The sequence below is a fragment of the Onychostruthus taczanowskii genome, unplaced genomic scaffold (genome assembly GCF_017590055.1).
Source record: "Onychostruthus taczanowskii isolate IOZ18803 unplaced genomic scaffold, ASM1759005v1 scaffold79, whole genome shotgun sequence".
Lineage (NCBI taxonomy): Eukaryota > Metazoa > Chordata > Aves > Passeriformes > Passeridae > Onychostruthus > Onychostruthus taczanowskii.
Window position 1 is genome coordinate 2,643,573 of NW_024505782.1, and position 26,492 is coordinate 2,670,064.

A 26,492-nucleotide genomic window follows, 5' to 3' on the forward strand; every position below is an offset into this window, starting at 1 on the left:
CCACAAAACTATGGGCAAAGACAAGTTCTCAGAGTAACTCACCAACTGAACTAAACAGCAACTTTGAAATTCTGCATTTAAGCTAAACTGAGTATGCTTCACTTGTACCAGGCTCTTCTCTATCAAGAAAAGAACAAACCAAGCACTGAAAAAGGGGCCTGTTTACCTACAATTATGAGCGAAGATTCTAAGTGAAAATTCTCAGCTCTAGTTCTAAGACTTGCTTGTACATTTTGTAATGAAGTCAGTTTGGAGGATCTTTTCTGCACAAACACTGAAGTCAGATTACTGTGCAGCACTTGTTCAAGGGGATTTCCCCAAACTCATTGTTCTTCTGCCAATTTTAAAGCATATGCAGTGAGATGTGAACTTACTCCAGCTCCCAATTGTTCTCTTGTATCCTGCCAGTCGGCTTCAAACAATGCAACATGACAGAAGCCAACGAAAGCTGTTCATGATGAGACTATGGCATTGTACACAGTAAATTTTAGAAGCTTTCCACCAATCAGCAGAGCAAGTGAGTCAGAATAAATGAAAAAAAAAGTAGTAAACAAGACATGGGAAATTACTTTTATTAAATTAGCAGGTGTACATTACAAGCGGGATTAAGTCAGTAGGGAGCCTATTAACCAGCTATTTGTGTTCAAAGCTGCAGCAGTAAAGGAACTGCAGTATCTTGTTTAGCCTATAAATTCCTCCTAGCCTAACAGCCTGAGCAACATATTTGGGAAGTTTTTCCTGTAAAATTGGGTGGGTTGTCATAAAACATTCACACTAGTAAAAACAGCACTCAGGTGTTTTGTTACAGTACCAAGAAAACTAAAATGGCTGACTTCTACAGAAGAATAAAACGAGGAGAGGAATCTTCACCACACTGAATAGCTGGCCAGCTATAAATGCATGAGTTACCACAGCAAGACAGGGAATAGCTTAGCACAGACTGGGTAAAGACTGATTCCTTTATTGGAGAAAAGATAACTATTTATGAGATAATTTTGGGCTCAGTATTGACAATAAAGCACAGGCAACATTTTTTTTGAGTGTCTAATACATTTTTATGGCAGCATGAACTCTCAAGATGCAGGTGTTACTCTTCCTAGTCAGAGCTGTCTACCAGAACCTACTGTGCAAGTAAGTTGCTAAAGTAAATGCAAGTAGCCTCAGCACCAGTTGTAACCTGACAATTAACTGCATATTAAAAAGTTTTAAAAAAAATTAAAAATCAAGCAAGCTGTAACACTTTAACACTCATTTTTGATTCAGACTTTTCCTGCTTCTTACCATTAAGGCAATCCTAATGAAGAGCAGCATCAACTTGAACAAAGAACTTCCACAAATCCTAACCACTCATATTTTCACCCCCAAATTTGCTTTCATATCACTGATACTCCAACAGCAAAAAATACTTTAAGCTTACTCTCCAAACAACTAATACACTTTATATAGCAGTAAAGGTGGCATTATTACAATCCTTAAAAAAATACATCTCCATTTATAGACAGAAAAGTAACAGCAAATTTGAAACTTAGGTTACCTGGGAAAAGGCAGGAAATCCAAGGCCAGAATCCTCATTCCCCCAGGCTTTATCCACAATTCCACTTAGTATACAATGTAATTCTCAAAATTCAACATTTCTGACTCGAGAGACAAGCTCCTTTGAACTATGCAGCATTTTGCTACTTGCTAAGTATTTTTCAGATTTGTATTTTTACACATTGACCTAGCTCAAATGACACGCCAATACTCCCTGCTTGGCACACCAACTCTAACAAATTATGTGGGTAAGTCACATGGCTTCCTGAACTGCACGAGCTTAAAACTGGCAGCCCTAAGTATCTTTGTTTAATACTCTAAGACTTCCTTTTTCAGGATGACATCATTGCAAGATGCTGTAACCTGAGCTATGCCTACACTAAAGCTCAACCTCAGCTACAGCAATTCAGTCCTCACCACCAGCCACAGCTGTGCCACAAAACAAGTTAACAGTTATGTTCTAGTATTGGCAATTAAACCTCACTCAATTACACTTGAACACAATTACTATCCCTAATTTCAGTAAAAAGTTCACCCCATTCCACCCTGTGGCATGGGCAGGGACATCTTCTACTATACCAGGTTGCTCCAAGCCCTGTCCAACCTGGCCTTGGGCACTTCCAGGGATCCAGGGTCAGCCACAGTTTCTGTGGGAAACCTGTGCCAGGGCCTGCCCACCCTCACAGGGAACAATTATTTCTCAATATTGCATCAGACTCTGCCCTCTGGTAGTGGGAAGTCATTCCCTGTGTCCTGTCACTCCAGGCCCCTGTCCAAAGCCTCTTTCTTGTAGTCCATTTACAGTATCTGAAGAAGCTCTAAGGTATCCCTGAAGAGAGACTATTCCAGTAGGAAGTGGCAGTAGAGGAAAACAAAGCCATTAGAGAAAAAAATGCATTACCTTCTGCTCATATCAATCCTGCATCCTACTCCACACATATATAGCAACTTCATTAATCAAACAGGAGAAAACTAATAAAATTTGCTTTTAAACTATAATGTGGGAATTATATAGAAAGGGTTAATAAAAGAAGGAAAAACAGTATTTAACATGACAACATTACCAACACTGCGATATTAATTACTAAACTCTAGTTGAGACATTAAGTTTCAGGGAGCCTTGAAGTCACACCTCATGTGAATTTTTATTTCCCACTGTATGTTCATGCAGCATCTAAAGGTGTTTTGCAGCCTAGAGTTTGAACATGTCATTTTACATAATTAGGGCAGCATCCGTTTGTCTATAACCACATCCTTTAGTCTTTTACAGAGAACAATATTTAAGTTCCACCATAATTGTGGGACTGTAGAATAAGGGCAGTTTAATTCTCTGGCTACACCTTTCCAATGAATACAAAGTATTCACAGCACCAGATATCACAAGGAGGAGCACAAGATCATGAAGCAAATCTTGGCCAATACTCCCCAAAACCTCGGCTGTTTCTTGCCATATTTCCAGAAAATGTTTCTTTGGCTTTGTTCTAAAGAACTTTTTTATTGAAATTCCAACAAGAGAGAAACAGAAGGGGGTCTGCTTCATCCTCAATAATCCTGTCATGAGAAAAGGGAGTCAGTTTATCAACAAATGATTTACAAGCATATTATTCCTGTAATCTCAGCAATAAAAATAGTATTTTAGTGAACTTTGAAGCATTGTCTTAAATATCTATACATATTTTTGAAAGCTTAAGATGTTCAACTATAGTTTACATGCATTTTCATTTACATCCAACTGAATGCATCCAGACTGCGAAACTCTACACGGTTTGAGAACATTTTTCATATAAAACTATGACTAAGAATAACTGTCCATCCCCAACTTCAATAGTGAATTATCGCATCTCTGCTACAAACTATCAGAAAGTGCCAAGCTTTCTTTGTGGGAAAACAGGCTTCACCTCTGTCTGGATTGCAATGTTATTTTAGGCTCTGCTATGCCAACCCAAGTGCCTAGCACTGACCTCTTCACTAACTTGCTCACAGCTTAGCAGATGCTAGGAACTCTCCTAGAATAGTTCCCAGAGAAACTTTCCCCACTCCCAGTTTAATTGCTGAAATCACCCGTGTCCTATGGCTTTACCCTGAGAAGGAACAAAGGAGTACCTGTACTGCTCTGCTCTGAAGTAACCTATTTTGGGGAAAGACATTAAAGCCTGAAAACAATCTATTCTAGAAGCCACATTAGCTTGACAACTCTGCTCTATTAGTGATCAAAAGCATTCCTAAAACTAGGTTACTGCATGCAGCTATGTGATCACTTTCCTGACAAATATCCCCAAGAAATTCAAGAAAACATGCTAAGTGGTAGAAGGTTAGTTTTTTTTCAATAAAAACTTTGCTTTTTACACCTAAATTTACTTATTACTCAGTTATGTGAAGAAAAAGGCATCAAAAAAGCATAATTTTAAAAGATTTGTTTTCAAACAGAAGTTCTAAGCCAGCTTCCCCATCTTTGAACAGGGCATTTCTTTGCCCAGTGTACTCCTGCTGTTAACTCTTGTGTAGACACTGTGATCTGCACCCCTAAGTTCCACGTTCAGAGGCTCAGAGTAACTCCTAAAGAGAGCCAACCTCCAGAAAATAATTTCAGCATGTGCCATAAGCCATGCCTAGGCCCCTTGTATTATTCACAGTATGGAATGAGGAAAGGGCTTCAGGGCAAGCAACCAAAGGAATAACATTTATATAACAGAGAAACATAGTTTCTTCAAACAATTTTAATTGAGTCAAATGGCCTTGTTTTCACGTGTTTGACAAATTTTCATCAGATTCTGCAGTTTTAAGCATTGAAGCATTGCAGAGTACATCAGAAATACAGCAAAGATATACTGGATTTATTTCCCGGACACTTTAAGTAAGCCTAAGGGAAGTTGTGTCAATAGCATTATTCACTTCAGCATCAAGAGCAGTCTTTCAGGCTCAGAAGTCACATGGATATTTACTTCACAAAAAAAGCCCTAACCAAACAACAACCAAACCTAAAAACATTACAGCCTTCAGATGCAATCAATGCATGCTACTGTGTTTTTCTATTTTTTAGGAAAGAATATCAGAAAGGAATTCTGAATGCAATGCTTGACTAACACCACCTTATTTCCCCAGAACAATTAGGGTGTGACCAGTTCCATGGGAGTAGTTAAAAAAATCACCAGCCTTTACTATTGGATGAAGTGAAAGCCATACAAGTATGGCTTTATAGTATTTGAAATATTACTACTTCCTCCTAAAAAACTCAAAGCACCATCAACGTTAATGAAATTAATAAATAATTCCAACCAATCACTTAATTTGCAACTGTCTGCTTCACATTCCCAACACTCCCTCACAATCATCCACATTCCCAAAACCATGGAACCCATTGTAGTATTTTCTCCTTGATTCTGAATGGTACAAAAATTCAGAATTTAGCTCATATTGGAAGCAGAAGCCAGGTGGCTTTAGAAATCTAACTATGGACTGCAAATTCCATAGATCATCTACATTCTTACTCTCACTATCTACGACAAAATTGGGAAGCGGCAAAAAAAAAGCCAAGAATAACCTTATAAAAACCATGGCATAGAGAAGCTCTCCTCATGTTAAACAAGAGGGACAGAGAGCACATGTAAGACCAGATAATACAAAAACTCCAATGGCAAAGCAGGCTGAAAAGCAAGAGCTTGACTGGAGCATCAGCCCTTGCTCAGCTCTGGAAGCAACTGCTGCATTTCACCTGGGACTCTGAGGCACCCACATGGTACCAGCATCCCAGCAGAAAGTCTCTGAACTGCTATTCAGAAAGCTGGGTTTTTAAACCTTATCAGTCAAAAATATGTCAGAGTGCTTTCCATCCACTTTCAACATTGCTCTACTTTTGTGATGCAATTTAATAGAAACCAGCAGTAAAAATTACCTCCTCTGCAAGAACTAAGGCTGCCAACTAAAGCTGAGATTCAAGTGTTAACTACAGTTCCACATACACAGCTATATATAATAACTGTAATATGACTACTGCTATTAATGTCAACAAAAGTGCTTCCCTTCCCTTAGGTTTTGGGTAGTTTTGGGTTGGGCTTTTTTGGTTGGTTTTTTTTTTTTTGGTTTTTTTGGGGTTTTTTTGTTTTTTTTTTTTTTTGTTTTGTTTTGTTTTTTTTTTGTTTTTTGTTTATTTCCAATTTTGAAAATAAAGGAACTACAACAGTCCAGGTCAATATTATCCTAAACCTGACCCAACCAAACTCTTTTACTAGTTGTACATTATAAAGCACTTTACAAAAGCAACTGTTTTTTGGTCCCATTTAAAAGAAGCAGAAATAAGGCATGAAGAATTCCTGTACTCTTTTTAAGACAGCTGATCACACCAGAATACTGGGATGCTGAAACTAGTTGTGTTTTCATACTTTGGATTCCAATTCTCTGTGCTGTTACCACTGAAACAACTTTTTAAATAACAAAGATAAGACTATCAATATGGCAGCTGATTATTCACTACACGGCATGGTTTGTTAAATGCTTGGGTTTCAGCCACACTAGTTACAAAGCATTTATAGACTGGGTTTTGAGAAACCAGGTCTAGTGGAAGATGCCTCTGCACATGGCCATGGCAGGGGAGTTGGAGCTAGATGATCTTTAAGGTTCCTTTCAACCCAAACTAATCTAAGATTCTGAGATTTAAAAGAATAATCCAGGCTAGGAAGGAAGAAACTGCTCCATTAGAAGAAGGATACTCACACTGTTTCTCCACTGACTACATCTTCTGCCCATGTCAAAACTACATGAGAGAGCATGAAGGCAAGTTCTTAAATGCTATCAAATTCATTAAGTATTTTAGAAAAGTGAACTCACGTGCCAACATTTATTTTCAGAATACACAGGGCTTATGTGATTAGAATCCCACTGTCTTGCTGGGAGGATTCAGCAAGATAACTACAAATTACTTAGAGGGCTAGTGTCAAAAGGACTTCTGTACTTATTTAGCCCCTGCTCTAGATTACTGACCCACTTATGAAGAGCTAAGCAGTCCTGCTGTGCAATGCCAACACCCACTCCATCTGTTTGCTTCTGCTTTCTCAGAACCTCCATTAGTCCCATAAGAAGTTGTGTTAATTACCACATGAGCAGCTTTTGTGTAGTACACACAGGATCAGCCTCCCTTAGTGTGCAGTCACCTTGACAAACAGCACAGGGGCAGAATAAACCTGATTCAGCATGATTATCAGTGACACACAGTAAGAAATGCAGATTTCTGAGTAGGTGATTTAATACAATTTTTGCTCAAGCTGCTTCTAAGTTTTGTGAAAAGTCTGTGGGAGTTTGGATGCTTTAAGTTTCAGTGATGAAAAAATATACTAGAGTTAAACATTGTATCAAAAACCCTGGAAATCTCCCAGGGGACCAGAAACTTGTGAAATGGCAACTGAAACTTTTTTTTAGGGAATAATGCAACAGTGACAAACAGAAGCATCCCACGACAGTTCTCGATATCTACACAAATTAAAAAGCAGGTAGTAAGTAAAACTCAAGCTAGCTAAAAAAACCAACACACAAAAACCCTCCCCGAGCAGAGCAACATTTGGAAAGCTAGCCCAGCTGTCACATCAGAACTGCATCTCAGCAGCTTGGCACCACAAACTTCCTGCTGACTAGTAAGGAAAAAAGTTTCAAATTCAGCATTTTATTATTTATCCCTGCTGATCTGCAGATCTTTAAGACATTCATTAAAGTGGGTCTCAAGCAGTGGTTTCATTAACTTACTAAATCCAAGAACAGAATCTCCAAGAAGTCATTACAGTACTGAGTTGACATTTGTTATTTCTTGGGAACTCAGACTACTGCTGTCAAGTGAAGTAATATCAACAATACAAAACCCAGCTATGAAATTAAAAAATTCTGTATGGCACTGCTGGCAGTCCTGATATCACCCTTCCCCTTAATGCCAAAATAATTTTTAAATTTAAAATTAAACTCTGTATAGTAGCCAACACCACCTGAAGAATTCTTCCTGGCTTACTCCTAAGGTACTCCAGAGGAGTAAAATCCAGGTCCAATTCTTTTTACAGCTGAGTGGAGGACAGAGAACAGCAAGAATTGCTGGTCACAGAATATTTGCATTCAATTTTAAAGAATTATTTATTATGCCCACTTTAGCACAAAAGGTCATGCAAGCATACTCTATGAGTAGACTAGAGTCTACTCAAAAATAATGATGTATTAGAATCCTGTTTATATCTCTTACCAAAATTCACTGTAGACATCTATTTTTCTGAAATAGCAATATCTAGTGTTCCAGTATCCCAGCAGGAGGGCTCTATAAAATCCAAGAGCTCTAGAACCTAGGTACACGTTTTTATATCAAGTGTGTTTAACTTGTGTCATATGAAACAACTTCCAATTAAGCACATCATCTCAGTCTCAGTAAAGACTTGCTAAACACACAAAGTCATCTCAAGAAATATAAAACCTTACAGGTTTCAATCTTAGTCTGCTGATAAAACACTAAGACAAGAGAGTGCTAGTATTTTTTAATCTATTGTTTCCATCTGGCAAGAGGAAGAAAGCAGAAGGGAAAACTAGAAACTTTTGGGTATGCTCTAGGGAAGAAAATACAAGCAGAGGGCAGCATTAGAAACAAAAGATGAATAGAAAATAGAAAAATAAGAATTAAAATAGTCATTTATTGAGGGTATACTCATGACTTTCCCAGACAGCTGTGTCAAACTGAAAACAGAATGCTGAAACAATTATCAGATAACAGCTACAACACATTTGATATATGGAATCATTAGTGACACCAGTCAAATCCAGTTTGTGCTATGATTAATACAAAATTTAAAAGTATCTACGATGAATGCACTAATACAGAAATGAAGTTCATAAACCAGATGTAGTTCCTCTCCCCTATAAATAATTTTAGTGTCAAGTGACTTAAGTGCCCAGAAAAGTGAAATCCTCTAACTTTTTCAGGGAAAAACACACCTGTGAAGTGATTTGACACTTCTGTCATACACAATGAGCCTGCCCAGGCACCCCAGTGGGATTTCAGTGCAACATGAATCAAGAGCAGACTGCATTATACTTACAAACATAACCCTTGCTCTCGCACAGCAGTTGCTATGAATTAAGCTGGGAAAGTCAAAGGTGTAGAATGCAAGTTGTTTCATCTAAATCTCTATACATATCAGAAGAGCAATTCTAGAAATGCCCCAAGTTATTAAGCAAAAAGTGTTTTCATTTAACAATGTCAATAATTACAGTAAATAAACTGGTCTTCAGACAACCTGTCTCCATAGATAATATTTCCCTTCAAAAGGGAGAATGGAGGCAGCTTGTACAATTTAAACTAGCAGATACAACTGAAAATCGTTAGATTACTGAAGTGTTGACCAAGGAAAAACTAGTCTTTTGGTATCTTTTCAAGTACAAGTGTTGGCTCAAGCATGCCCCCCTCCCCAAGTATAGACAGGGTTATTAAATAAAAGCATAAGGCTACAAACTAAGAGCAGTGTTAAATATCATGAGAATACATACAAACAGGACCCTACATATCAATGAAAATTGAAATGTAACGAAAAACGAAATTGTGACTTCACAAAGCATGTGATTCCATTATAAGCAAGCACCATATTAATCCAATACATATTTTAAATAATTTAAAAGAATCAAAAGCATGCAACTGTTTTTTAGTTATTTGTTCACAGAAGGTCTAAGCATCCATTTAGTCATTTCCTAAGTGGCTGTAACAATTTCAAATACAGCAGCACTTACCTTGGTATTGTCACACATTTTGTATTGCAATTCTGAGTGGTAATTGCCTTCTCAAGCTCATCCAGCTGTCCTGTTTTCTTTAGCTTCTTGACCAAGCTTTTCACTGCTTTCTCACACCACTTCTCCTCCTGACCATTCTGCTCACCACCACCAGCCCCTGCAGTGCCACCAGCGGATTTTTTCCACCCCAGAAGTCTCTTCACAACCGGTGGAGTGAATGGCAATATGGACATGACTTTCACCAGACAGGACACTCAGCAAGCAATGAATTGGAGATTCCTGCCTGATCCCTAAAAACACAAACCGAAACAAGCGATACGTTAGCACTGAGGTTTCACATGAAACAAACACCTGTCTGCCTTAGGACCTTTCACTGCCAAATGCCACAGGATACTGCATCCCAAAAAAAAAAAAATAAAATCTCAGAAGTAGTCTGTACCGCAGTTAGGTACTTCATCAATAAAGATCAAGTTTGCTGTAGACTCTTCAACAGCTAACACAGACCAGGATTACTACTGGAATAGAAAATTCATTTTTTCTCAAGTCTTTCCCGACTAAAGCAAACTTCAGCAAATACAGAAGGTAACTTAAGTCTAGCTTTGTACCTAGGCTAGCAGGTTTAAGTAACTTATTAATATGCTCCTCAAGAGATTGACAAATTGCATACACATATATTCATGTTCTGCGCATCTCCAAATTAATTTAGCAGGTGAAATTGTGTTTGGAAGGTGATTTAGTCATTAGGGCTTGACAGAAACCTTCCAACAGCCAGCCATTTCACAAACATTTTCTCATTTTGTCATGTTTTAAATAACTAACAATTTTTTTTACACGGAGGGACACCAATTTCAAATTCCCCCTAAGTCTAGTAATAAGCCCATTCCCCTCTAAAATTCAGTGGCCTCCAGATAATAAATTCTCTCAAATGGCAGTTCTTAAAATCAAGTCTTCCAAAAATTCACTAAAGGAACAGTTAAAATCTTAGTTTGTAGGCATCCAGGTAGCAGAACTGTGTTTTCCATTTTAAAAGCCTTTCATTCAGTATAACTACCTGATCAGGATATTAATATAAAATGAAATATTAAAAGGGATGCTGAAACTGGAGCTATGTTTAGCATTCACTGCAATATGCACTTCAAATCATTTAAAAGAGAAATGATAGCCACTTAGAAAAAAGCATCTTGCTTTTGCAGGTTCCATTAGGCTGGGTTTAGGCATTAAAATAAAATACCTGAAATCAACAGGCAGACAGCTGTTAGAAATTGCTCAAGGACATTAATGGTCCTATGGATAGAAGCATAGCTTTGAAGTAAAAAATGATCCTATTTCCAGGCAACAACTGGGTATTTGAACTCCAGAAAGTTCCCATATTCCCAAGCCATGTAAGTTAGTTCAGTCAGCTGAAAATACCTTGTTTTAACTAAAAGCTAACACTACCTTTAGGCTACTTGATTTGAGCTTTGAAGGGAGCTTACGTGCCTCTCCAAGCTGTACAGGCACACTCTCCACATCTATCCAAAATCTACCAACTTCATCTTACTGAAGTCTCCCACCTGCACAACAGCATGATCCGAGGTATTCAGGCTACAGCATTCATGGCTAATTTATGCCTTGTCACATTTTTGCAGTTTCATGAGGGCCAAGCCAACAAACACTAGATTATATTCTACAGGTAATTTAAGTCATAACTTTGCAACTTCCACAAAACAGAACATTCAGTAGGCATGACATTTCAGTTTCAAATAAATTACACCTCCATAAACCAGCTTCTCAGAGCACCCAAAAATATGACTGAAGCAAGCAATGTAGTTTTCTGGGGCCATGGAGACAGAGGTTCCAATTAACAGGGACCAAGATCAACACTGATAATTTTATGCAAGCCATTGAAAATACTTCATCCTAAATCACAGAATCACGGAGTGGTTTGGGAAGGGACTGTTAAAAATCATCTTGTTGCACCTTCTGCAATGGGCAGGGACATCTTCCGCTATCCCAGGCGACTCAGAGCTCCATCCATCCTGGCCTGCAACACTTCTAGGGATGGGGCTGCCACAACTTCTCTGGGCATCCTGTGCCAGGACCTAACCACCTTCAGAGGCAAAAATTTCTTCCTTATACCCAATCCAGATCAACCCTCTCTCAGTTTTAAACTGTTACACATTTTTTGTCTGTAGTAAAAAGATAAAACATTCATTTTCACACAGGACTATAAAGAAATTTCTCTCTTCCAGCAACATTAAATTATTACTGAATTGTCCCAAATAACTCCAAATGCACTTTTGCTGAGCATTGCGTTGGAGGCCTGGCTACAGCAAACAAGAAAAATTAAACTGAATAGAGAACATTTTTTAATGAAACATGGACACTCAAGGTACAGTACCATAAAGAGTCAAGCCAACACAACAGCTTTTTGCCACAGGAAGCTCAGTTCTCCTTCCTTTCCTTCCTGAGGCATCACCACCTCAGCACCGCTGCTAATGCTCTTCCACAAAAGTTCAGCTAGGTAAAAGCAAAAACCCATCAATTTTCTGCGGTTTATGCCAAGATAGCTCTCTTTCAAGCTAAAAAGCTGCTCACACATGGTACTGATGTACTACAAAGTGATGTCAGATGAATTACAGGAGTGTGGAAAGATAATTCCAGCCCTAGACTTCAACTGCAGCACTAGTGTTGACTGCATAGCTGGAAATGTGCTTAATTTAAATCATTTATTTTGGTGACAAAGCCAAATTAAGCATCCTGATATGTTCTGAACCATTTGAGGGCCTTTACTCATTAGACCCCTAATGAGTAAACCAAGCAGCTCCAAAGATTAAACAGGCAGGCTTGCACGGCCTCCACTGGTTAAGAATCACACTCCATTTCTAAAGCAGGCAGCAGTAGTCACTGGGAGCTTTATAAAAATCTTTCAGCCTTTGAGAAAGGCCAGTATTGTGTGCTTCGGAGGCACACACAAGAAATTGAGAAAGACTGAACTAAAGGAGACAACCTCCTTGGCTTTTAAGACTTTGTTCAAAGAACAGCAATTTGTGGTATAATATCTGAATATTAAATTCAGTGACAGATGTAGGCAATCAAGTACCACTATCACTGCTGATCCACACACCAATTCTTACCCTTATCTGAATATTTTCTGTTCTTTAGCTTCAAATTTTACACCTTTCAGTGCTACAGAATACTCCTTTGACTGTCAGCCTTATAAAACAGACTTCAGAAAGGTCTCATTTACCACCAAGGCAGTAAATAGCCTCTTTCGGAGCCTATTCTTCCAGGTCCTCCAAACATTCTCAATGCTTTTATCCAGTTTTTTCAGCTTTTTAATACTCGCTGTGATGAGGTGCTCAATTTTGCAGTATTCTCTCCCCTAATAATGAAATACAATTTTCTGTAATCTCTGGTGGTTTGTTTTTTCTTTAATAAAGATTTGGCTTTCTGCTTCAAATGCACACTGAGTAACTTAAGTCTTGGAGCATGAAAGAATTTAGAAATTTCATACATTTCATTTGAACTCTCGTATTATTTTGACATAGTCAGAGGAAAATATTTTTTTAAAAAATCTCTTTTCACATTTCCAAACGACTGTAGGCTCACACCTAGCTAATCAGAAATTTCCAGATACCACACTTAATTTTATACAGTTGCCTTACAGATGTGTGCTCATCCAGCTTCTGCAGAAGATGTCAGAAAGCACAAACTGATATGATACCTCCATGAAAATAAGCTGTAAAAAACCCCAAAACACCAAGCAACACATTTAAGGAGACCTTTCTAACAATGATTTTTGCGGCTTAGCAGCTATTCAACAAAAACACAACATACATCACAGCTGCAGACTAGGAGCCTGGGAGGCTTAAACTAACTTCTTCCTTCTAGCTATTGTTTTGCCATGTCAGTGATTTGCCAGGAGTTATCAATAAGAATTTCAGTAAGTTATTCCAGTAGGAACCCTGTATCTTTCAAAGGGTGAGCAGAGAGAATGTGACACAAGTAGGACAGGACTTCATTCATCTTAATACTTCAGCCGATCGTGATGAGTACTTACATGAGAGTATTTCACCCAGCTTAATTTATGAAAAAAAAAAGTCACTCTGCTCCAAGCCTGGAGAAGATAGTGCAAACTGCAAGGCATGAGTGGGCTGAATTATGTGCAGTATGGATAAATGGAGATTTTGCAATGAAAAAGCAGCCATGGGTGCATCCAGCCTAGCGCTCCAATGCTCCTAAGGTGGCAGAAGGACATGCCACTCAAGGAAAGCACGTGAACCTGGCTGTATTCTGCAGTCCACTCTCCCCATAATCCTTCAGCAATTTAAACTATTACAAAATTAAAGGCTACATTGCTACTTACTACCATCAGAAGCAATTTATGGACTTGCTGTCCACAAACCCATCTAACCACCTTTTGAACATGCCTTCACAACCTCTTGTGGCAGACTGCACTAGTATTTAACTGTCCACTGTTAAAAGAATTACTTCTAGTAATTTAATTTATTCCCTTCCCAGTTTCAGAAAGCCACTCTTGTTCTACCTCTGAAAACTCTGCTGAAGAACTGACTTGCATTCACCTAGTCTGCAAGCTTCAAAACTCTGTACACTTGAATCACATCCCTCCCTCAAATAAGAGGGCTCTCAGCCTCTCATCACAAAGAAACTATCTGAACACACCTCACACAGTTTGGGATGTTCCCCTGGACAAAGGCCAAGCCTGGAAGCTTTACTTCTTCCATTACATTAATTACAAGTACTTGAAGACACTGTGTAAGGACTAATCTAAGGACCACAGAAAAAAATTGTATCAGCCTAATGTTATCTCTGCACTTACCCCTTTGGTCATATTATCCTAAAGCTTCCAACATTATAATATAAATCTAAAGTTCAAAGTCAGAAATTTACACTTAATGAGAAACTGGAGATAGAAGGCAGGGTGCACATGTCTGCTGCAGAACTTCTATCAGGAGCTCAAATAAACATAAGGATCCCTAGACCTGCATTGGGCTCTAACTGTACCCACCCAGATGGTATCAGAAACACCTTGTTTACACCAATGGGTTTAGGAGTCACTGTTAAAGATCATTTTTGACCAGCAAATCCCAGTTCTATTCATCAGTTATAACTTTTACTTTCAAATGGATACAGTAATAGAAGAAGCTTTGATCTCTTAAAGAACAATAACTGCATACACTGCCACTGCCGACACTTGCCTTTTGCTAAAAACATTCCTTTAGATTTTTGCCTGGTACACACATACACATTCTTCATCCACTAAAAAAAAAACATGTTCTTTCCCCCAAATGCACACAGAACACAATCTTTACGAATGCTGCAAGAAACATTTCCACATTGTTAAAATGGCCTCAGATTAACTACATGCTGAATATATAACATCTCCTCTCACTTGAAGTGGTTTTTTGTCATTGTCTTTTATAGCCAACCTCCTCAAAAAACTGAGTATTCACAGCCTTTGCTGCTAAAAGGAGTTCAGATGCGCTTCACCATCACTTACTCTCTGCACCATGACCCCTTTGCTCTCTTCTGCTGAGGCCCAATATGGCATGGCCTAAATTTGATCTGTTTTTCCTTCCTGTGTACTACTTCCAATACCCACCACAAGACACCAAGATTCAGGGACTCTGTGAGTACCTGTAGGGAGATTTTCAAGATCCCTTTCCAAGCTCAACTGTAGTTGAACTAGTAGTACCAAGTCAGCAGTGTGTTCCACAGCAGAAAACTTCCATTTCAGCCCTTTCCATCCCAAGTCCATCTCTGGACTGTGCCTTCAAACTGCAGCTATGGATGCTCACTCAAGGGAGTACTGTTATCCAGAAAGGTACAAAAGTTTCTTTAGATTGCTGGAACACAGAGAGCATGTGCTGCTACTCCCAACAGATTAAGACTGGAAGAGCTACAAATTGCCTAACTTTGGTGGTATTTGTTTCATCTCTGCCCCCGCAGCATGTTCATCTCTGCCCTGATGCACACATGTTTCTATAGTTGGTCAAACAGTGTCATAGTTGGCAACTCCTAAAGTCAAAGTTTGAGTCATGTCTACTATTATTCCATTCTACTGTGGTTCTCTGGAACAAGTATTAAATATTAAGCCCATGATCCCAGCAATAACTTAAGCATAAAAGATGAAGAAAACCTTAAGGGCAGCATACTAGCAGACTAAAACCTTCAAGGGAAATTTTCCTTTCCTGAGTGTCTGGAACATACTATAAACACACTGGTGCTACCAAAAATATCAAGTGATTTCTGGCTAATTTATTCTAAAACCTTATGCAACATATTTCATATCAGTCTGCTTATTCATCTTAAACTTGAAATAAAGAAATCTGATCTCTCCTGGTTTTACTAGAAGTATTCTGGCTTAGAAGAATTTCATTTGCAAGAGTTCTTCTGAAATAAAGAAGACAGAAGTTAAGCTCCTGAGGAAAGAAGATCGAGGAAAATAATTTGTGGTATTTGAGAGAAAGTCTACAAGCTCATTTCCTCCCTATTTTAGTCCCATTTTTGGGATTTTTTTAAAGGCAATGTTTTTTTCATTAATCCTGGAATCTGGAAAAGATTCTTTATCAATTTCACCAGGCGCACAATGTGCACCTGAATTCAGTATCAACTTCAAACTAAAACCAAAGTCACTCTTTTACATTTGAGATAGAATATGCTCTAGCTTAAATCACTCAGTAGAAAGGAAAAGGGACGTCTATTGCACCCACCACTCCTCCAAAAACTGCCTTTCAAGATTACAGAAGGACTAACTCTTTCATTTCCTACAAACAGACACCTGCTTTTGTGATATCTTCCTGAAGAACCATCACCAGAAAAAGTGATATTCTTACCTCCTCATACTCAGGTCAGAGTAGGGCAGTATTTCCTTACTGAGGTTTGGGTGTCAGGGTTTGTTTTGGTTTTTCCTTTGGAAAGGGAGTTCAGCCCCACTGAGTAATGCCCTTGGACCCCAGTTTAGGTTTTCAACTGATCAGCCCAGTAGAGGAGGTGGCTCTGGAGAGCTCCCATCCCAGGGAGCTCTGGCCAGCAAGGCCAAGGTCCCACCCCGTTCTTTTTTGACACAGGCTGATGAAGTTCAAGGCATGATGCTTGTGACCGTGGAGGGAAGGAGGAGCAAAGAGATTTCCTCCTCTGGGCCAGCTTTAGAGTGAGAAATTGAAACATGCCTATGCAGAGACTCAATTTACACATATTTTTAAGTTTACCATGCTCTAGTATTCCAATGCATCTTGAAACTCTACATAACCATACTCATAGAAAACATAGTTACTCACCTATCATGACTGTATATCTCACTCACTCCATGAAGTTTGTTTATGAATCAAATGAGCAAACTCAAATTTCTCATAGACAGAACTAAATAAGCATGACATTATTCTTAAAAAAGCTTGGGAAGCTGGATTTTTTCTTCAATTACTAAGGGCTACTTCAAATTGTAGCAAATGCAGTAATGAAAAGGTGTATTGCTATTAAAAGATTAGCACTCCATCTAACACAACCATTCATGGCATACTAAAATTGCCTGCAACAGGAGACATGAGAAGGAAGAGTTGCTAATTTTATTGACCTTTGATTAAACTACTGGAGGGCCCAATGTATTTTAGCAACTCTCCTAAAGCTGCAGAAGAGGAAAACTACCACAACTGTAGCTGGCCAATCCACCTGTCTCTACAAAGACACAAAATTCTTCCACTTACTCAGTATTATGAACAACATCAGAGTACTACTTCTTAAAGCTCAAAGGACATTAATAGCCCCAGAAAAACAGTGCCTAAGCACTCCAAAATACAGCAGTTTAAGCCCTTCTCACCTCATTAATTTTAACTAAAATTTTCCATGCACAACAGGCAAGTGTCAGCTTAATTATTTTAGAAAATAAATATTCCTGGGCTAAATTTGACAGCAATATTCACAGAGCTCCTATCAGTTACCTAGGTACCTGTTCCAGTTTATAGCTTAGCAGCTCCTCCACTTTGTTAAAGCCCAAACAATTGCACTTAACAATCAGTTAATGCAAGTTCACTTTCAATAGAGGCCTATTGAGCGTTCCTCAGACAAGCCAGCCCCCCACCCCCTAGATAAACAGTGTTCCATTATGTTATGTATCTGATGTTAATCTCCTGTTGCTCCAGAGTTTTAAACCAAGCTCGAGCCCCAGACTAAACTGATGGGAGACTCCGGAGCTCCCCTCTTGCAGTCTCTGCTCGGTCTTCCTTCACACTGTGGCTGTCAAACACATAATCAGAGTAAAAAGCAATCTGGAATGAAGGCTTACTGTTTGCAATGGAGTTTCTGTGACTGGAAGTCCAGAGGAATGTTTAGGAAGGTTTTCTGCAGCAGCCCATTTCTTCTAGCCCAGAGAGTATTGAGCACAGGGCTGCCTGTACTCTCCATTCTATTACAAAAACCTAATCCCATCGCATGACCTGCAGCAATTCAGTTTAACAAATCAACAATTACAAATATTTTGGCAAAGTAAGCTTAGGTATTGTTTGCCTCTCGGCACAGTTCACAACCAGTTTATGGCTTTATGATAAAAGTCATTAAATCCAATCTGAAAAGCAGAATTTACAGCTCACTTAGCAAGTCAGGCCCATAAATGGATGCTTTCAATTACAGGGCATTTACATGCACAACCATTAAGGCAGCACTGAATACATTTGAAAACTCTGGAATACTTTTTTATAATAATTAAAACTTTGCGTCCTGTTCTTTATACAAACAAAACTTAGGAATTTGCTTCATTCTCAAGCAGAGCTCAGATTCATTGTTACCCAGAACATACTACAAAGCCTGTTCTCCCAGTACTTTTGTGGGAAAGGGATTAGAGAGATGGAAACAAGGTTTGTTTTTTAAAGTTGCCCTCAGTAGCAGGGAGGGTTTTTTGAGCTCCAATAAACTCAATTATATCAACTGGTGCACAAGATTCTGAAAGATCAAGTGGAACAGGAAGATGGAGGAGGACTCAGGAACAGCCTTTCATTTGGAGATTCACTGTGCAATTCCAGGGTATTTGATTTTGTTGGTGAATCTAGCTGCTGGGTGGAAGGAAACAAGAGAACAGTTCAGAGACCCATTCTTTACCCTCATTTTTTCAATTGTTTCAATTGTCCCGTTTCTTTTACTGTTTACTAGAACCTCAGGAAAGCCAATGAATTCTTCTCCAAGGTTCTATCACACACATCCAACCTCTTCAACAAAGAAAACTGGATCTTCAAACACTTACGCTCCTTTTGTTGACTGTCTGTGTGTCTGACCCACACAACTGCAGAACAACAATCAGCTGCCAGGTTACTCTTTCCAACACTCCAATATGCTGTTCAACATCTGCTCAGACTCATCTTCAAGTAAAAACCACCTTAAACAAGACCCTCCCCTTCCACTTCTTAAAGGCATTTGTAACTAATGTTATCTTTCATCATGATAGTGCTAAGCAAAGGGGGGAAGGGACTTCACAAACACCTCCTTTACTCACACTCTCATCCCCCCCGAATTCACCGGAGCTTGTAAACGTTAGAAGTTTGAAAGCTGTGCCTCAGAACGAGAACACAAACAACCCACTCACGCACCAACACCTCGACAAAGCATGAGAAAATCTAAACAAGCAACCTCGCTCTGCTGGCCTCTCACCTCAGCCAGAGGGTGTTTCTTTTCCAGCCTGGAGAACAGAGCAAGGAACTAATCAGTGCCTCACTGCAGAGGCCAGCCCCCACAGAAGCAATGTCATGGATCAGTTTGAAAGTACAGCTCTCCAGGCTAAGACAAAACACTTGAGAAAAGACAAACCTGCTCTTACCTGCGGTCTCCTAACAAGCTGTCATCAAAACCCTCTCGCTTCCGATGGAATCTAGCCCCCTTATACCCCTGGACTGTGACAGCATGAGCTCCACACATAACACACACAGGCTGCAGGTTTTTGGAGACACTTGCTTTGGCAAAGCCAGTAAACAAACTTTCTCCTAATGCTATCCCACTGGCAAGCATTTGAAAAGAGCACAACACACGTGCTGGGTTTTTCTCAGTCAGAAGATGTGAGGGACAACCAAAGAGACACAAGACCAGCCTGCAGCCTGAATCCCAGCTGTTCAACAGCTCTCCACAATCACCACAAGAGCTCTTCACTCATTCACACGCTTTTTTCCGTTCTTTTATTTCCCCAGAGTGAACACTAAAAGACCACGCTGTATTGCACTTCTCTTCCCCTCCACTCTCCACAAAATGAAAAAAAAAAAAAAAAAAAAAACCAAAAAACCAAAACCCTACAAACAGGAACTCCACAACTCTGCAGCAACAACACCAACCACTTGCCCTTATCACGACACAGCTTCCCCCGTGCACTTATCGAGACAGATGAGCCATGACCAGGTTGTGTTTGTTTACAAACACCCAGGGATGGAGCTGCCACAGCTCCTCTGGGCAGCCTGTGTCAGCGCCCCACTACCCCTGCAGGGAGGAATTTCTCCCCAGTATCCCACCCACCCCTGCCCTCTGACAACACACAGGTTGCTGCAGCCTTAAAGGCGTGAATAAAACCAGTAATCTCGAGTCCTGTCTCACGTGGGCTGTGTGTATTATTTTACACTCTGCAGACAAGCAGAGGGGACAGACAAAAGGGTGAGGCGAGGGCTCGCAATCCCAAACGCAAACTCCTAGCTCCAAACACAACTCCTCGCCCCACACCGCTCCTAACTTTATCCTCCAAAACTCCACGGAGTTTCGCACACCTAACCCTGACCGCCCGTCCAGGAGGCACAACACGGGTGTCCTGCGCAGCACTAAGAGCTGGACGCGATGATCCTCGCGGCTCCCTTCCAGCTCGGGATATTCTGCGGACCCCTGCAAGGAAAACACACCGGGCATGGAGGGAGGGAGCGGGGGAGAGAAGGAGCGGCACAACTTCTTTATTCCTCCCTCCCCTCACCCACACACACACACACACACACGGGCGGCACAGCGCGGCCCTCCCACCACAGCCCGGGGGTAACGCCAGCAGGAGCGGGATAACCTAGCCCGGGTCCCATCACAACAAAAAGGGCGAGGGCGTAGGGAGGCGCCCCCGGCCCCGCCGGGACCAGGCCCGGACGGTTCCTCACGGCCCGCGCAGCGCCGGCGGAGCGACCCTGCCCACGGGCCAGGACCCTGGGCCCGGCATCCACCAGCACCTACCGGGAGCCACCAGGATCCGCCGAGAGCCACCGCTCCTTCCCCTTCTTCTTCCTCCTCTCCTCTTCCTTATCCTCCTCCGTCTCCCCGAGTGCTGTGCGGCCGCCGCCTCTTCCCTCAGCGTTACCTCCTCTGAGGGCCCGCCCCCCGAGCCGCCCCGCCCCTGCCGCTGGGCGGGGAGGCCGCCCATTGGCCGCATTTCTCTTCTCTTTAAGGAGCAGCACTGCTATTGGTCCAAGGGTATAATTGGCAGTTTGAATGGCCAATGGAGTGCCCACAGCGTTAAAAAAAAAAAGACAAGGGAAGGGGAGTGGAAGAAACAGGCGTGAGGCGAGGGGAGGCGGGTCGAGGTCGCGGTGCTCATTGGTTGGAGCGGCTGTCAGTCACAGCGCGCGCGCCCGCCGCGGGAGGCTGATCGGGGCTGGCCGGAGGTTTGGATGAGCTGCAGCCGCGCGGCCGCAGTGCGGCGCCCCCGCTCCGTATCCTTCCGCGGCGGGCGCAGTGAGGGAGCTGCGGAAGAGTGCATCGATTCCCGGCGGGAATTGCCGCTGGGACCCAGCTGGGGTCTGCACGGATGGGCAGTGGCACCTGGTTTCTACCGGCAACAGTCTGACACCACGACCAGGGCAGCGACCGCCCCCCTGTGCCGGCAGTGCTGAGGCACCTCCAGGGCTGGGACAGCTCTGGGCCCTCAGGACAAGAGAGACACCGAGGGGCTGGAGCGTGTCCAGGGCAGGGAACGGGGCTGGGAAGGGGCTGGAGCCCCAGGAGAGGCTGAGGGAGCTGGGAAGGGGCTGAGCCTGGAGAAAAGGAGGCTCAGGGGGGACCTTGTGGCTCTGCACAGCTCCTGACAGGAGGGGACAGCCGGGGGGTCGGGCTCTGCTCCAGGGAACAGGGACAGGAGGAGAGGGAACGGGCTCAGGTGAAGTTGAGGTTGGATATTGGGAAAATTCCTTCATGGAAAGGCTTGTCCAGCTCTGGCACAGCTGCCCAGGGCAGTGGTGGAGTCTCCGTCCCTGGAGGGATTTAAAAGCCATGTGGATGTGGCACTTGGGGACAGGGGTCGGTGGTGGCCTGGGCAGTGCTGGTGTCACGGTTGGCTCACTCGTCATGGAGGGCTTCTCCTGCCTAAACGATTTTGTGGTTCTAAATAGATTCAAACTGCCCACAGCTCCGTGTCCCTGGCAGTTCCAGGGCGGGGGTCCCGAGTGTGACACGGAGACAAGGCAGCCCCAGAGCCAGCCCAGCCTCCCTCTGTCTGCACCCCAAACTCGGTAACTCTTAACACAGCGGGCTCCCCCCATATGTTGGAGGAGTTTTTATCTGCTGTCATCAATAGTCTTTGCAAAGCTTTAACCTTGTGTTGAGGTAATGGTGAAAGGTAACCAAATTCCTGTGCCCTGGCAGGGGTCCAGGATCACCATAAGGGAATCAGAGCCTGTTGCCCGGCAGTGTATTTTTGGGGGCCTATCTGCGAAACCCATGCCTGTTGTGTCCGTAGAGACCCTTGCAGTGATGCCCAGCAGGTTCCCTGGAAAAGAGAAGTTTCTGGTTCTCTGGAAAAGAGAAGTTTCTGTGGAGATGTCCCAGCACCTTCCAGTATCCAAAAGGTCCCGCACGGAAGCCAGAGAGGGACTCTCTGTCAGGAAATGCAGTGACAGGACAAGGGGGAATGGATAGAAATTGAAAGAGGGGATCTTTAGGTTAGATCTTAGAAAGAAATTCTTTGCTATGAGGGTGGAGAGACACTGGGACAGGTTGCCCAAGGAGATCGTGCATGCTCCAACCCTGGAAGTGCTCAAAGCCAGGTAGGGTGAAGCTTGAGGTAGCTTGTATTGTGGAAGGTGCCCCTGCACGTGGCAGTGGGGGTCAGATGAACTCTAAGGTTACTTCCAAGCCCTTAACATTCCATGATTCTACAAGTGGGAAGCCACAAGGTGGTAGTTTAGTGGGGTTTTTTTGGGGTGAGAAGGTCAATTCTGGATTTGCTGTAGGTCTGTTGGAGATCCTCTGGGGTTTTTTTGCTTTTGCTTTTTTTTGCTTTTGCTTTTTTGATACTTTCTCCACTTCAAGCCACTTCCTTTACACCTGAGGTCACATCTCCCTAACATAGCAGTTGTCTCTCCAAAGTCATGCTTGTCTTCTAGGCTGAGAGGGTTTCTGCACTCAGGGATGTAGGAGTTATGATTCAGTGTCTTGGGCACAGGTCCCATCTCAACAGGGCTGGTATTCCCAGGAGCAAGGTGAGACACCTCACAGTATTTAGCCCTTCTACAGAATGTGGGCTCACAGAAAACCCCCTCTTGCCTCTTCTGTGCCTGGATTTTCCCAGCTTGAGGCAGACACGTGGCTTAATTTTTTTGGTAGCGTTTTCAGCCAGTTCCAAACATTTGAGATTCGAGCTGGTCATGAAATTAACAGCAAAGTGAAATGGAGAAGATCCCCGCTGCACACAAAGCAGAGCATCTGAGAGGTTGCCATCACGTTTTTGAAAGATGAGGTGTTGCAGTCATGTCGTGCCTGGAAACTCACAGACTATTCAGGCAGCACTGCACTTGCTTTGTGGCGGTTTCACTGCATTCAGAGAGAATTTTATTTTTTTTTAATGAAGAGTAATTTAGTTAAACTCAGTTTTCATATGGATTTGCGTCAGACATTCCCTTCACCTCTCCTCTGCAACAGATTCATGGCTCCTTCTCCTCCTATCTCCAAGGCTGATTCCTGATACATCCAAATCTCCCTTCTATGTCCCCAGCCTACTTGTGTTGGCCTTCTGTCTGGAGCAGCACATGCTGTGCCTGGTTCAGGGATGTGTTCAGGCTGGCCAGCTGCCTGCCCCTTATCTACTGCCAAGGAAGCCAAGCAGTGCTGATAAGGGCTGAGCTCTGCCTGCCTTTCTCCCCGGCAGAGCACTTAACAACATGTGTCTCCTCTAACACAGCCGCTGCTTGCCATGAAGCTCGACAGACTTTGTTTCCAGAAGCTCTACTTCTCTTTCAGGTGTGGTTGAAATCAGTCTGAAGGTTGGCCAGCTTATGCTGGGAGACCCTCACACACACACACACAAATCCAACCTTTGCATAAACCTTTCTCTAGGAAAGGGAATTGCAAACAGCAGGACGAAAAAAGCCAACAGAAGAAGGCAGCATCATGGCTGCAAATCCCAGAGCCCAGAAGTTACTTCGGAAGCAGGGTGGCTGTGGAGAAGGCAGGCAGGCAGGCAGGATGTGCATCTGCTCTAGAAAGAGCTCCCAGCCATACGCCTGCACCCATATGGCTGGGAAGAGCACTGATTTAGATTGGGCATTAGAAAGAAGTTTTTTTTTTTATGAGGGTGATGAAGCACTGACACTGGTTGGCCAGAGAGCTGGTGGATGCTTCATCCCTGGAAACATTCAAGGTCAGGTTTGACAGGGCTTTCAGACACCTGATCTCATTGAAGATATGCCTGCCTTTGGCAGGGGAGTTAGGCTGGATGACCTTTAAAGGTCTCATGCAAATCCAAATCCAAATTATTTTATAATTCTGTGAAATAATACTTCATTTAGTAAAAGAAATTGCAAAACTCACTGACACCAAAGCTGGATATTGCTATGTGCTGTTAATTAATCACGGAATCCTAGAGTGGTTTGGCTTGGAAGGCTGGAAGTTCATCTCATTCCACTCCCCTGCCATGGGCAGGGACACCTTCCACTGTCCCAGGCTGCTCCAATCCCTTTCCAGCCTGGCCTTGGACACTGCCAGGGATCCAGGCACAGCCACAGCTGCTCTGGGCATCCTGTGCCAGAGCCTCACCACCTAAAATCTAATCTAAGTCTTTTCATTTTTAGTTTAAAACCATTTCCCCTTGTCTTTTCACTGTCTGCTCTGTAAAAAGTTGCTCTCCATCTTTTTTATAAGATCCCCTTAGGTACTGAAAGCCCTCAGTGAGGGCTTCTTGGAGCCTTCTCCAGGGGAACAGCCCCAGCTGGGCCAGGCTGGCTCCAGAGCAGAGGGGCTCCAGCCCTGGCAGCATCTCCATGGTTTCCTCTGGACTCACTCCAGGTCCACATGTTTCTCAAACCAGGTAGCTGAGCACATTTTGGACATTAGCAGTTAGGTACAAATGGCTGTCAGTCCCATTCGGATCTGAGGTCGCAGTGCGAGAACATGAGCATCTCCCTTAAGGTCTCTGAATGTGAGGTGTGAGGTGTTCAGCATCCTCACAAAGGATGTTCATGTGCAGAGACAGCAAGAGTTCGGTGGTATCTGTCATCTGTCTGCTAAAAAGAACAAAGGAGGTTGAGCAACTTGGTCTAGTGGAAGGTGTCCTTCCTGTGGAACAAGATCATCTGCAAGGTGGCTTCAAACCCAAACCATTCTGTGATTGTATGAAATAATACAGGACCTAAAAAAATATGAAGAAGCAGTCAGTAGCTGTCTGTGCTGTGTTATAGAGGATACATGTTGACTTCCCAAAGCCTGTGACCAAAGGAAATACAACATCAATATCGAGTAACTTCAAAGACACCTAGGATTTCTGAATGACCCAACGCTAGCAGATATCCCTCCGTGGAGGGAGAGACAAGTGCAAAGTGCAATGCCAGGAAGACAGGTCTTGGAGGCAGAGTAGATAGTTTTTGTGTTGAAGTCATTATTACCAACGTGTCAAAATGATGTGTTAAACTGAAAAAAATGGAGGAGCTTTGAGCAGAGTTGTGATACAAAAGGTCAGTTCAAGACAGGTAACAATGTGTGACTGGGGAAATCCTTACCCTGGTCTCCAGCTTCCTCATGAGGGGAGCTGAAGGGTCAGGCACTGATCTGTTCTCTCTGGTGACCACTGACAGCACCCAGGGCATGGCTGGAGCTGTGCCAGGGAGGTTTAGGTTGGATATCAGGGGGAGGTTCTTCCCCAGAGGCTGCTGGCACTGCCCAGGCTCCCCAGGGAATGGGCACAGCCTTGAGGATTCCCAGGGTGGGATTGTTGGGGGTCTGTGCAGGGCTAGGGGCTGGGCTCTGCCAGAGCTCCAGGAGCACTTGGACAGTACCCTCAGGGACAGGGTGGGATTGTTGAGGTGTCTGTGCAGGGCCAGAGATTGGACTCATGGTTCTTGTGGTTCCCGTCCAAGTCAGGGTATAGTGTTTACTTCTGTGTATAAAAACAACCACAAATCCATGGAAAACCACTGTTAAATGTTCCTAGATTTCTTAGCTCATTCTGTTGGAGAACTATTCTGTACTTTAATAGGTGCTTTTTCTCTTGCATCACTGGCTGCAGTATTGCTTCCCTGCTTTCTCTAAAAGCCATTGGAGCATGTTATTTTCTCTCCAAACTTACATGGAAGTAACTTTCCCCTTGCACAAATCTGCAAAAGATTATGAAAGCGGGAATGGCACTGAGTCTGGAAGCTGTGGAAGGGACAGATCCCCTTTCACTCTGCATTACTTCATGGCCAAACGTGGAAACAGCCTGTCCATGCTATTGCAGGACTGCCTGCCATGGGGAAGCAGTGCAACAAAACCCACCCCTTTTGTTGGTACCAGCATGAAAAACCTCCTGGAGGACTGAGATTGTGTCTCACTTTGAGGGTTAAATATGGATTAAACCCCTTTTCCTTGTATCTCATCAGGCTTGCACACAGCTTCACACTGTACCAGTTCCTCTGGCTGCACAAAGAGGGTTAAAGAGAAAACCACACTCTGCTTTCCCCATCACATCATGAAGAATATGTCAGTTGATTTTCAAGACAAGTAATGTCTGGCATAGCATCAAAACGGGCATTGCATTAAAGTGACTAGAGAAGAGCTTTAGCATCATAAATTTAAATAAAGCCATTGCATGAGGGATAAAAATCTCCAAAATAAACAGCAACTTTACTCAGTCATACCAGCATAAATTAAATACTCACGAAACTTCTCAAACTTAAAAAAGTATGCTGCAATCTATGTCTGGGAATAACAGCAAAATACATTAAAAAGGCATTGCATATTTCTGTTATTCTTATCTTTCCAATATTGAATTTATTTATTATTTCAGTAATGAAATGAATATTCTCTGAAAC

The 26,492-nt window shown here is 42.4% G+C and overlaps 1 protein-coding gene across 5 annotated transcripts in view; it reads right to left on the minus strand.

Moving 5' to 3' along the window:
• The window catches only part of SMAD2 (SMAD family member 2), a 50,152-nt gene extending 29,561 nt beyond the window's left edge, over nt 1-20,591 (minus strand). For 3 of the 5 annotated variants that reach the window (XM_041423563.1, XM_041423564.1, XM_041423560.1), the window contains exons 1-3: nt 20,452-20,591; nt 20,010-20,121; nt 9,277-9,566 (exon numbers count right to left, since the gene is read on the minus strand). In XM_041423563.1, coding sequence (XP_041279497.1) covers nt 9,277-9,509 — 233 coding nt within the window. In that variant the 5' untranslated portion in view covers nt 9,510-9,566; nt 20,010-20,121; nt 20,452-20,591. The remainder of the gene's footprint in view (nt 1-9,276; nt 9,567-20,009; nt 20,122-20,451) is intronic. The other 2 variants (XM_041423562.1, XM_041423561.1) reach the window with 2 other exon arrangements.
• Nucleotides 20,592-26,492: the final 5,901 nt, after the last annotated feature.